The 14158-nt window shown below is 36.8% G+C and overlaps 1 protein-coding gene across 2 annotated transcripts in view; it reads right to left on the reverse strand.

Annotated features, from left to right (window-relative positions):
• Window positions 1-14158, reverse strand: part of ZFAND3 (zinc finger AN1-type containing 3) — a gene marked incomplete at both ends in the record, with an annotated part of 297840 nt that overhangs the window by 71291 nt on the left and 212391 nt on the right. For both annotated transcript variants that reach the window (XM_084256965.1, XM_084256964.1), the window contains one exon: window positions 12898-13080. In XM_084256965.1, coding sequence (XP_084113091.1) covers window positions 12898-13080 — 183 coding nt within the window. The remainder of the gene's footprint in view (window positions 1-12897; window positions 13081-14158) is intronic.

Consider the following 14158-nt stretch of genomic DNA (forward strand, 5'->3'; position numbering starts at 1 on the left):
AGGGCCTCCCCGGTGGCGCAGCGGTTGAGCGCTGGGTTGCGAAGCTGCCCACGGCCTCTGCGGCGCTGGTTCGATCCCCGGCTGCTCCCCGGCCACCAGAGGAGGGTCCCACATGGCGCGCAGACCTCTCCTGGCGCCCGCTGCTCCCCTCAGCAGTGTACTTTGGTCCTTCTGCCTGCTCTGCTCCCTCCTCTGGCTCTGGTGAATTCTCTCACCCTCCTGCGCTTCTGACTGTACCCAGTGCTTATATAAATAAATAAATAAACAAACAAATAAATAAATCTTAAAAAAAAAAAAGACATTCAGATGGCCTACAGACATAGGAAAAGATGTTCAACATCACTTATTGTAAGAGAAATGAAAATTAAAACCACATGGAGATATCATTTACCCCTGTAAGAATGGCCCATTAAAAAATAATTAAATTAATAAAGATTGGCAAGGATGTGGTAAAAAAAAAAATTCTCATCCACTGTTGGTGGGATTGCAAGCTGGTACAGCCCTTATAGAAAATGGAATGGAGATTTTGCAAGACAATAAAAATGAAAATTTCATATGACCTAGCAATACTTCTATCAGATATCTATCCAAATAACATGAGAACATTAATACCAAAAGATTTATTTATGGGCCTCCCTGGTGGCGCAAGGGTTAAGACGCAACCTATGAAGCTATCCAAGCCACCGCAGCACGAGTTCGATTCCCAGCCAGCCAGGGAGCAACCCACATGATGCAGCAGACCTCTTCTGACTCACCCGCTGCTCCCCTCAGCCATGTACTTTGGTCAATCTGCCTGTTCTGTTCCCCACTCTGTCTCTGGTGAATCCTTTCACCCCACACATCTCTGACTTGTACCCCAGCTCTTGTATGAATAAATAAATCTTTAAAAAAAAAAAAGATTTATTTACATCCATGAGCATAGCAGCACTGTTCACAATTGCCAAGTTATGGAACCAACCCAAGTGCCCTTCCACAGATGAATGGATAAAGAAAATGTGCAGCAGAGACTCAGTGGAATATTACACAGCTATGAAGATGAAATGGTAGCACTTGGGGCAAAATGGATGGATCTTGAGATGATTATGCTGGGTGAAATCAGTCAAAAAGTGCAAGATATCAGATGGTTTCACTCATTGCAGAATATAAATACCAAAAAATAATTATACATAAACAATAGAAAGACTAAAACTTGAATTCAGTAAAGAGAAGATAATGGTTACCACAGGGAATAACAGGGCAGAGTGGAGGGGTTGGGAGAGGGAGGCAGACGGGGAATGGGAGAAAGTTTTTTTTAATAAATTTTAAAAATCAGGTTCAGGCAATGTATCAAAACATAGGGTAGGCTTCCAAAAGTAAGAAAAATTAGGAAAATTTCTAAATATTTAAATTAGTAAGCATTTACAGAGCATTGCCTTGCAAAGCACTATGCCAGGTGCTCTGGAGTAGAAAAAAGTAACATAAAAAAGTATTTGGTAAAAGACAGTATGTGATTAGATATAAACAGAAATTCCTTACTGGAAGCAATCAGCAGGGATGAAACGGTTTTGGGCTGGGTTTCAAAGAGCATGAATACAGCAGTAAAAGAAATATGGGTGGGCCTCCCTGGTGTTGCAGCGGTTGAGCGCTGGGTTGCGAAGCTGCCCGCAGCCTCTGCAGTGCCGGTTCGATCCCCGGCCACCGGGTGAGGGTCCCACATGGCACACAGACCTCTCCTGCCACCTGCTGCTCCCCTCAGCAGTGTATTTCGTCAGTCTGCCTGTTCTGCTCTCCACTCTGGCTCTGGTGAATTCTCTCACCCTCCCGCACTTCTGATCTTACCCAGTACTTGTAAAAAGAAAAAAAGAAAAAGAAAAAGAAAAAAAAAGAAATATGGGTGCCATGGCGTCTTCTGTGATTCAAAGGTCTAGTTTGGTTCAGAGCTGGGGGTAGTAGTTAGATGAGATACAATGAAGGTCCAGATAATGGGGGAGAATATCTTATACAAGATTAAAAAATCTGTATATCCAAATTCGTAGTGATGAGTCAAAGAAGAAATTTCCTTTTATGTGTAATATTGTATCAACAGAAGATACATCAAACAAGTTTGTGATCTAGAGGATATCAGAAGCAAAACTGTCTAAAGATAATGGCTGTAATTCTATGAAAACATGATGGTGGCAGAGACAACTTCCCGGGTTTTTAGTATTTTTCCATTTTTGGATCATGAACAAAGACAAAATTAGAAATATAAACATTGTCTGAGCCTCCCCAGTGGCGCAGTGGTTGAGCGCTGGGCTGTGAAGCTGTCCGCAGCCTCTGCAGCGCCAGTTTGATCCCAGGCCGCCAGCGAGGGTCCCACATGGTGCCCAGACCTCTCCTGCCGTGCCCACTGCTCCCCTCAGCAGTGTACTTCATCAGTCTGCCTGTTCTGCTCCCAGCTCTAGCGTTGGTGAGTTCTCTCGCCCTCCCACGCTTCTGACTGAAACCAGTGCTTGTATAAATAAATCTAAACAAACAAATAAATAAATATATAAATAAAATTTTGAGAAGCCAACCACAAATAATACCACAAATATTACTGATTTCAGAAAAATATTTTTCTTAAGTACCAGAAATATCCCTGTAACACTTTTTTCTTATAATTTTGGTTGACCCACTCTTTATTTGCCTCCTTGTATTACTATGACTTTTGTAATATCTTCTGTAGAAAACATCAAACGATAACTCTTCCCTCCTATATAACTGATTGAAATTAATTCATCAACAGTTTGGGCACTTAAAATATACAACATTAGATACAAATGCACTTGATGTTCTACACACTGCAAATAAAAAATTTCAGATAAGTTCACATGATTCCAGAGTGTAGTTTGTAATTACATACACTTCCGTATCAATTACATTACTTATATTCCCCCCCTCAGTTTTACTGATATAATTGACATACAGTGCTATATGTTTAAGCTGTACAACATAATGACTTACATGTTTTTTAAATTGAGGTACATTGATACATAATGTTATATTAGTTTCAGATGTACAAATATTCAATATTTGTAAACATTGTGAAATGGTCACCATCACCATACATAGTAACAAAACTTTCTCCTTGTGATGAGAATTTTAATATTTACTGTCTTGGCAATTTTCAAATTGTGTAATACAAACATTTACTTTTGTACTTTATTTTTAAAAACATTTATTTATTTATGCATATAAGAAATGGGGTATAAGCCAGAGGTGTGTGGGGGGTGAGAAGAGTCACCAGAGAGAGTGGGAGCAGAACAGGCAGATGTACTGAAATACACTGCTGAGGGGAGCAGCAGGGGAGACATGAGAGTTCTGCTGCGCCATATGGGTTGCTCCCTGGCCGGCTGGGGATGGAACTCATGCTGCAGTGGCTGGGAATACCTCAATAGCTCTGACTTTAACCCCTGCACCACCAGGGAGGCCCTACTTTTGTACTTTAAAAAAAAAATGCCAGTTATAAGAGTAATGAATAGTGAGATTTATTTTGTGTATTCAGTAGTATATATTCTCTAAAATTCAGAGCACTTTCAATGGAAGAAATGCAAAAACTAAGAGAACTATGCATAATTCTATCCCAATAAATTCAGAAGTCTAGATGAAAGTGATTTTTGTAATAATACTAATTGCCAAAATTAGCTTTAAGTGAGGTAGAAAGTATGAATAGCCCAATAATTATATAAGAACTCAAAAAGATTTCAGAAGATCTACTTAGAATACAGATACCAGGCTAATCAGTTTTGTGATTAAGTTGTTTAAGTTTTCAAAAATAAATCTCTTACACAATTTCAAAACACAGGGCAAATGCTATGTTACAGCACAGGAAAAGATGTAAAGCTTTCCATGAGATTAATTTAATTAATACCAAAACTAGACAGAAATAGCAAGTCCACTTGATATAAGGTTATACATGCACAAAGTAACCACTCACTGAAAAATGTAAAATTTGAAATAAAATGCATATTTTTTAATCTAGTAGTATAATGAAAGAACCAGTATGTTGTATTCAAAGAATGCAAAGATGGTTTAACAGTGGAAGTCTATTAAATGAAGAGATTACATATTAAAGTCCATTTCAACAGATACTGAAAAAGCATTTTAAAAATTTCAACATTCAAAAAAAAGTAAGCTATAAGTACAAGGGTTTCCTTAATGTAATAATATCTACAAAACCCCAAACAAATTTAGATTTTACAGCAAATACTATATTTATGAAATAGTTTAATTAGTAAGAATGAGAAAAGGAAATATACAAGGCTTTAAATAAATTATAGCAAGAAATATATAAGGCTGACATTAAGAAAATGATAAATCTTTACTCAAGAATATTTAAGAGGGTTTCAACAAATGAAGAAAAACTATATTCTTATTTGAGAAGACCTAGTAGTGCATTAACATGTCAATTATTGCCAAATAAATCTATATATTCACTATCATTCCAATAAAAATCACACTTTAATTTTCCACAGAACTGACAAGCTATAAAATTCATCAAGAAAATATAAAGGGAATAGCTAACCAAATTTAGAAAAAGACAGGACTAGCTAAATCAAATATCAATACATGCCACAAAAATGCTATAGTCCAGTCTCAGGAATATATAAGTAGGCCAATGGAGCAAAATCAAGAGCCTAAAATCAGATTTATGTTTATATATTAGTAATGGCATTTCAAACCTGAACTATTTAATAAATTGCTTAGAGATGATTAACCACCATTTGGAAAAGTGAATCCTTAAACCTCATAACACATACAAAATAAATTTCAGATGGATTCAAGAGGTAAACAGAAAAAGATAAGTGATAAAATATTGAATATATATATTATTATCAAAGGAATTCAAATTAACATGAGCTATTCTTTTGTCTGCTGGGGGGAAAAAAGGAACCTAACGCTGGTAAAAGTATGGGAAACACTCTCAGACACTATATTTCAGTATAAAGTAGAAGTGTCATTTGGGGGACTAATTTAATCGTGCATTCAAAATTTGTAATATACATCATCTCTGACTTTTGATTCCACGTCTATGTATTTATCATGAAAAAAATGACACATGTACCATTAGCCATGCACAAAATGTTTACTTAAAGTGGTTTACAGAGTGAAATATTAGGAAAAGCCTCAAGAGAAAATAATAACAACTTAAAAAAATTAGGCAGGTCTTTGTGTTGACCTGGAAAAGTTGCTAAGCTGCATGGTTAAATAAAAGTTGCAAAACAGTAGTAACTATGCCCGTGTGTGTGTGTGTGTGTGTGTGTGTGTAAGACAACCCAAAATATATGTAAACATGTATATAAGTGCACAGAAAAAGAAGATAAGGTGGTGGTAATAAAGGAATGTTTTAGCCTACTCTATATAAAAATGTATGTCTTGTATACTTAAAAATTGGATTAAAACTTGAGAAAAGGGGGGGAAAGCGAGCAAATGAGTAATTTAAAAATCATGGTTTTGCTCTAATTTGGTCTCTTTTTACTACAAACTGAAGGTCAGATGGCACTGTAAGTTCTTTAACTAAAGTTATGACCCAACTAACACGGAACAGAAATAATTTCTGTAAGAAAACCTTGCTAAACTGCTGAAGTCCTTCTGCATTTTGACAGGTATTAATTTAATTATCCCACACATTGATTCCTTCTGAATTATAGACATTCAATTCAATGCAGCATATAACTGTACATTATCATACTGTACTGCAAAGAATCAATCTTTTTAGAACACAGCTCTAATAAAAGCAGCATGCTTTATGGAACCAGCTTCAGGATAAATAAATGCACTGGGGGGAAAAAAAACCTTTAAATTAAAATCAAAAGAGACATTTAAAGTTTGGGCATTCTTCATTATGGGAAAAATCTTCCACTCTGAGACGATTATGTATCAGAAAAGCTCCATCTGTTGTATAATTATCTCTGATAAACAGCCTGATGCTTTGAGCTTCATTAGAGAAAAGGGAAGAGAAAGACATATAGAGAATGAACTGTAAATAAATTGCCCCACCATATTTCACTTAAAACCAGCCCAGCAGGAAGTCATAAAACATTTATTAATAGGTAATATTTTCTAAATGCTCTACTAAGATACCCCAGTCTGTTTTGCCCAGTATCTGGTCTTCGGAAGTAGGCAGAGTCTGAAAAGGGAAACTTGATTTCAGTTAGGGATTATTAGAAACTTAGGTGGCAAAACAAAAAGTTTAGCCACTTTGTGGTGATGACAGTATTTTCCAGAGGACAGATAAGGATTTGTCAGACAGGAATAAAGATTAATAGTCAATGAAGCCCAATGCACTTAAAGACCCAAGTGTAGTCTAGCAAGGACATCAGTTAAAATGCACCACCAGTTTACTTTATCTTCTAAGAGTCTAGGGAAGTTAGGGTATCACCAAGAAGCAGTTTCCAAGGAAACAACAGAATCTCTTTGCTCAACCAAATTAGTTTAACCACAGATAAAGAATGCCTCAAACTTCTATTTTGGGATATCCAGTCAGCACTTGGAAATTAAGGTTTAATTATTAAAACCCTTTACTAATATTCTGGCTGGTCCAGTTCTCACTTTTTAAGTACATTTTCTTTTAGCTACAACAAAAGCACCTCTTGGGTAGATACTTTAATTGCATTATCCTTGCAGCAGAGAAGTACAGGGAAAAAGTTGAACATTATGAATGAAAAAGGCCCAGAGCTGAGTTCTGGCCCTGTCATGTGACTCAAAAGAGGTCACCATACAAACATTTCTCCCATGTGTAGAATAGGAGAGTATCTGCCTTGTCTACAGTATACACTGTCAGCACAATCCTAGGGAAATAATATGTCAAACTGCTTTATAAAACAGGGGCTAGCAAGTTTTTCTATAATAAACAATTAGGCTTCTGAGCAACTACCCAATTTTGCTGTTGTAGTGCAGAAGCAACTAAAGACAATACATAATGAATGGTCATTGCGTGTCTAATAAAACTTTATTTATGAACACTAAAATCTGAATTTCACATAATTTTCATATGTCAAGTGATTGGTTTTTACAATCAATTAAAATTATTCTCAGCTCATAAGTCATACAAAAACATGATGAGCAAAAGCTGGCTTATGGCTGTAGTTTGGCAACTGCTCTTGTAAACTATAATTTTATAAATGTTGATTTCTTTTTATTTCTTACAATATGCCTCCACAGGGGTTAATAGGGAGTTTTGTATGAGGTGTTCTGCTACATTCAGACATCAGAATATTTGAAAACAAGTCCACTGCTTGGCCATTATTCTTCCCTAGGAGCAGGTATCAGTTCTCTTACTCTCATACCTAGAAAGAAACAAACTGGTCAACTCTCCTCCAACACCTCCATTTCTGTCCAGTATTCAGCAGCACTGAGGAGAAAAACAAACCAACCCAAAATCTAGGTAGGCATACATATTGTAAGACTTCCAAACAAGTCATTAATAGAAATGCTGAGGACTTTGAGAGCATGACAGAAGGAAAACTAATTTTACAGGAGGGATAAGGAAAAGGACAGTTTCTCATCTTTTAAAGTTCAATCTGGTAAAACTCCGACATAAGGTGACCAGTCATCTGCCCATCATTTAAAAATAACAAAAAAGGGGCCTCCCTGGTGGCACAAGGGGTTAAGCATCACATTGTGAAGCAAACCAAAGGCTCTGCAACATGAGTTCAATCCCTGGCTGGCAAGGGAGCAACCCACATGACGCAGCAGACCTCTCCTGTTTCGCCCGCTGCTCCCCTCGGCAGTGTATTTCAGTCAATCTGCCTGTTCTGTTCCCCACTCTGTCTCTGGTGAATCATCTCTCTCACACACACACCCCTCTGTATCTCTGGCCTTTTCCCCAGCTCTTGTATGCATAAATAAATCTTTAAAAAATAAATAAAAATAACAAAACAATTGGATCCAGGGTTCTAATTAGAATCTGACATTATCCTTTCTTCAAAAATTAGGTCATGAAACAAAACTACAAATTATACATTATTTCCTCTATGAAAAACCTGGAAAATGGGAGACAATAAATAGCAGTTAAGTGAAAGCAGAAAGAAATGCTACTTTGTTAAGTATTTGTGCAATACTCCTTCCTCTGTAGTTTACATTTGCATGAAAGATCCGTTATAATATAAATCACATAGAGACAGGCAACTATAGAGTGTTCTAGAAAACTAGGTTGCTCTGGGATCTTGGACAACACAGAGAATCATCCTGTGCTCCATTTCTACATCTGTCAACAGATATGGTAACAGTACCTTTTACAGGGTAGTTAAGAACATGAAAGAGGTTACTACAGATAAAAAAAAAATTGGAACAGTGCCTGCAAGTATTAGCTGTTAGCACTGTAATAGCATTTAAATGCTGTATGACAAGTCCTTTAATCACTGTTTGAATTTTGTTTACTCTATGCTTTGAAAATGTTTATAAAGGCTGAAGTTTCATGGTTTCCTCCAAAGACATACAAGATGGGAGAGGAAGAGGTGTGTGTTTTCAGACAAAGAAAGATCACCTGGAGTTTTTGGATATCTACTTTATTCAGCCTTCAGTCAGGTATTTTAAGAAATTCTTTTGCATAAAAATCTGTCCCATTTCTCTACTTTACACTCTCTTGTTATCAAATGATTCTTACTTTATCTGCAAAAACAGCATATCTGGATGCTTACACTCACTTGTTTGCATACCCACTTAACAGTGAGAAGTAGAAAGCAGATATAACCCATACTCATCTTCTTGATTACTAGGCAGAAAAGTAAAACCTTTTCATACGCTCCCAGGAAAACACAGCACTTCCAGTGCCACACAATAACAACAGATCCTTAACTACTGTATAATTTACAAATTACTTAAAATTGGATTTGAATCCTAAAATCATTTCCCAACAACTACTATACACCTCTCCAAGGAAAGCTAAAAAGAACCAAGAGATGAAATTCTGGTAGCTTGAGAATACCAGAAGAACAATGTAAGTGACCCCCTATTGCTGCTTTTGTCTATCTTTCTTCTAGGTAGTTCAAAGCTGAAGAAATTTGCAAGGTATCAATGAATCAGGTTGTCTAATTACCCGAGTCCTCACTGCTACTTGGCAATCACTTTCTCTCATGATGTCATATTAATTCATCTACTTTGCAGCCTTAACAAACCTTCCTTACTTTTCTCAACCTTGTATCCCCCACCAACAAGCCAGGTACACATTTTAACCTACCATAGTTTCAGTAGGTGAGATAGCAAAACCTACTTGAGAAAGCTTTTGTAAATGGCATGAGTATTAACCACTCCTGCTGCTGCTGTTTACCCTTCATCCTAAAATTTTTATGTACCTGTCTGGGGGAACATTCAGAATCCCAGAGGCATATATATTTGAAAAGAGAAGTGGGTAGAGAGTTAATCTTATTTCTGTATCGAGCACTTAACCTAGTGTTTAACACACAGTAGGCTCTCAGCAAAGACTGCTAAATGAATATACAAACCAATGGAATAATTTATTAGTTTATTTAGGTAATCAATCTCAATGGCCCCGTATTCAAATGCCTGTTGTCAGTTTATAGCTTCTGCAGGATTCTTCATAATGCTGAGGCAGAATGCTACAGTGATTAAAAGCACAGACTCTGGAGCTCAGTTAGTGGGCTAGAATGTGAGCTGCACTGCCCACATGGGTGACTTTGGGCAGAAGTTACTGAACCTGTCTATGCTTCAACTTCTTCATCTATAAAAGGGTATAATAAAAGAAACTACTTCACAGGGTATCATAAAAAGTGATTGTTGGTATGTGTGAAGAGCTTACAAGAGTGCTCAGAACACAGCAAACATCTCATAAATGTGAGCTAACATTTTTGTTGGTATTATTAAAGTCCATACAGAAGTTGAAATCCGTTCCTTGGCTTTGAGACCTTGCCCACTAGTGTTCTCTTCCTCTTTGACCTCTTCATGTTGCCTCCTTTTCCTTGGTTTACTCAAGGTTCTCACTGCGTTCTCTGCTCTAGCCCTTGGCAATCACATGTAATCCCCATGGCTTTCCCCAACATCTCCACATGGATGAAGCCAATCTTGACTTTTCTCCCCTGAATTCCAACTCAAATTACCCACTTGAACATTTAAATTATCATCATTATCTCGGATTAGCAAATCTCCTTATTTCTCCAGAACTGTGAAAATCAAAGGATTACACTAATGATCTCCAAAAGCATTAGGAAGAGATTCCGAGATGACGTGATTTTCAGCAGTGATATCAGAAAGATAGAGAATGGATTCAAAGGTAATTGAACTAGATATTCTAAATGGGATTGAAGGTATTTACAGATCAAAAAGAAAAATATCATGATAGTCTACAGTGGCCTCGGCTGGCAATTTAAGGAAAGTGTTGTGTTCTGAAGGCTCCAGAGCTCAGAGCATCTAAGCCCAGGCAGATGAGTGAAGGTGGAATCTTATACTGAACACATAAGGAATCCCTCTATGTCCTTAGAGTGCACCAAACAATCAGCCTGACTCAATTAAGAATTCATTTCTTGTAACTCCACCTGTTCTGAGTCCAAGCTTCATCATCTGCTATATAAATCCCTGTTATGGGGGTCAGCTTCCTGTGGAGGTATGCCTTCAGAGAAAATGTTTCAATAATACGGATTTATTTTTATTTCCAATCCCTGTTATAGGAATGTTTCATGATGAATCAATAATTTTTGATTATGATATGAGTTTCAACATGCCTTAATTACAGAGACAAAAAGTGCAGCTCTTACCAATAAGAATGGTTCTATTCTCTATGGCAGTTCTATTCCACTTTGTGAATTAATGAATTCTAAAGCTAAATGCCTAAATTTAAATCCTGGTTCTGGTATCTATTTGTTTGTGACCACAGCCAAATTACTTTATCTCTTTGGACTTGTTTCCTTATCTATAGAATGGGGACAATGATAGCAGCATCAACTGTTTTGGTTTGCCATGATGAAAAAAAGAGGAAACACATAGAACAATATCTTGCACATAAACTGCTCAATAAGTGATAGCTCTTGTTATCTCAGTACATGTGCATTCTGGCTGCTTGAATTCCTTTGTTGTGGCGGCATCTTGGAATGTATGGTTCCAATCACATGGGTGTCTAACCAGTTCCAACCTTTCCCTTTCAGGAGTTCTTAACCTAGAAGCCAGAGTGAGTTTTAGAAAAATTTTATTCAAATTTGGGTATAAGTAGACAGTAGGTAGTTTTCTGAGACAAGGTGCCATAATTTCATCAGCTCCTTAATAAGTACATGACGCCATACATAAATGTGTTGCTTTAATATTATCATTACCATTTTCATCATTTTTTCCTCCTTTTAAATGAGTTTTACAACTTTCCCTAGGTATCTATTATAAGTCATAATACTTAAAAAGATTCTCTGCAATGTGACTCTAGTCAAATCCTTCCCATTTTCATTACTGCAAGGTTACTTCTACAAAAGAACTGTAATAATAATATTACTTCCTCTGCTCACAAACATAATTATTCTCTAACATCCAAATATCTTAGCTGAGCATTCAAGTCTCTATGACCTGGCGATAACTACCTTTCCAGTTTTGTCCTCCATAAATGGTCCTAAAGGAGTCACTCGTCATTATAGAACTTCATGCAGATTCCTCCATAGCTCATCCTACTCTGTCTACAGTGTCTCACAAATGCTTTGCATTTGTCTTCATCACCACTTTCTCCAATAAACCAACACCCTTCTTCAACAGGCAGGACCTCTCTTTAATACATAGAAGGACCACTAAAATGAGTACATACATGTATGTATGAGGGTTTCTCAGACCTTGGAGTTACTGTTACACTGGGCTGAATAATCCTTGCTGTGGAAAGCTGTCTTATGTACCACAGGATGTTGAGTAGCATCCTGGTATAGGGAGCACGAGGAGTATAAAATCACTCCTGATTGAGAACCACTGGTAAAACAAATATATTTATCTTTCCCTGCTAAATAGTAAATCCTTTGAGGACAAGGACTATAGCTTACCTTACACTTTCATATTCTCAAGTTTACCTAGCACAGTGATAGGTTTAAATAAATAACTGTTCTCCCTCACCTTTCCAAAAGTTAACAGACAGAACATTCTATCCTACCACATTACAAGGATTTCTAGATTATCATTAAACTTGAAGCACTAAATTTCAACCTGTTAAGCATTTAAAGGGAAAAACCTGCTCTCATAATAGCCCTATAATATTCAATAAATACCATCAGTTGTAGTTGAGCCCTAAAGGAAATGCTTCAAACATTACAAAGATTAAATGAACAACAGACTTCTATATTACATATATGATAACATTATTCTAGCAAAGATGACTTAAAGGAGAGTAACAGAAACTATTTCCTCCTCCCTTCAAATACTGTATGTTCTATGATGTAATACACTGTTATGATCTCAGTTAAATGCCTAGAAACATTAAGCACCAGTTAGTTGATAGAAGTAAGGTTTCAGTTCAAGGTGCTTAAATCATGACTAAGTTCCTAGACCAGAGCTTTGCAACAACACTTGCAGCACATTAGAATCCACTGTAGTTTAAAAAAAAACAAAAACAAAAACCAGATCCCTGGGCTTTCCTCCAGACCAATTAAATTAGACTCATGGAATAGTGCTAAAGATTAAATTGTTTTAAAATACTCAGTGGATTTTAATTTGTAGTCAAGGCTGAGAACCACTGCCCCAGACTAGTTCAAAACCTCCTGTATTTTGACAGTTACCATAAAAGGTTATATTCTAAGACCTTAAGCTCTATATAAAGATGGAAACTTATTCTCTGACTTGCTAACTTAGGCCTGTATGTGAGTACTTAATCTTGAATTAAAAGTGCTGCAATCTTTTTTCTGGGTTGAGGCATTACCAAGAAGTTCATATATTATTCTTAAGTTGCTTTCTTTACCATTTCCCAAAGATCTGGGCACTTACACTCCTCTTTACTTGGTGAAGTTACATTCAGTTCTGTCGGAAGCGGCTGCTGGCTGGGACTAAGAGTTGGCGTGGTTATAGAGGTATTGTTGTTGTCACTGGTGGTCTCTTCAGAAAACAAATCTGATTGGCTGTTACTTGTACTTGGAGTGGAATCATCGTCTGGTTGTTTCTTCTGAAAATCTGAAGAGAAAATGAGGAAACTGTTTAATTAAGGCATTCACAATCTTCTTGGGTATGAGAAAACAATGAAAGTATAAAAAGTAAATGCAACAGCAGCAACGATAAAGACTAATTTGGATGATTTAAAAGTAGAAGCAGGACCTCCCCTGGTGGTGCAGCAGTTGAACGCTGGGCTGTGGGGCTGCCTGCAGGCTCTGCAGCGCTGGTTCGATCCCCAACCCCCGGCAAGTGTTCCACATGGCGCACAGGCCTCTCCTGTCATGCCCGCTGCTCCCCTTAGCAATGTATTTCGTCAGTCTGCCTGTTCTGTTCCCTGCTCTGGCTCTGGTGAGTTCTGTCACCCTTTCGCGCTTCTGACTGTGCCCAGTGCTTGTATAAATGTATAAATAAATCTCTAAAAAAATAATAAAATACAATAAAAATAAATAAAAATAGAAGTAAAAGACTGGTCAAAAATTCTAAGATTGGTGGAGGGTACTGAATTTTAAACTTTCCAAGGTCCCTGTATTGTTCAGAAGAATGGAAGACAGTGATTTTAACATAAGACTTTGTAAATTCAAGCACATGTTAAAAATTTAAGGGTAATGAGTAGAGGGGAAAAAAAGGAATAAAGTTGTACAAACCAGTAGAAGACAGGTAAGAAGGAAAAAACAGCGAGACTAAAACAAGGTAAATAAATAAAATGGTAGAAATAAGTACAGATATAACAGTAATCACAATAAATGTAAGTAGACTACACGGCAGTTATAAGACCTAAAATTCAAACTGAACAGTCCTTTTCTGTTCAGTTTACAAGAGACATACTAAAAACATAAATGAGGGGGGAAAAAAAGCTGTAAGTATACAAAAATTATACCAGAAAATACATATGACTAGAAAACCAATACATGTTATAGGACTGTCATGAAAAATATATTTTTTAAAGCAAAAAAGTAATATTAAAGATAAAATGGTCATTATATAACTGGGTGGGGGATGTTGGGGAGGACCAAGAAAACTATTCTAAACCTGCATGCACCTAATAGCAAAGCATCAAAATATGTAAGGCAAAACCTATTGTATTTATGGGAAAACTGTT

Source organism: Talpa europaea, assembly GCF_964194135.1.
Source record: "Talpa europaea genome assembly, chromosome: 2".
Taxonomy (NCBI): domain Eukaryota; kingdom Metazoa; phylum Chordata; class Mammalia; order Eulipotyphla; family Talpidae; genus Talpa; species Talpa europaea.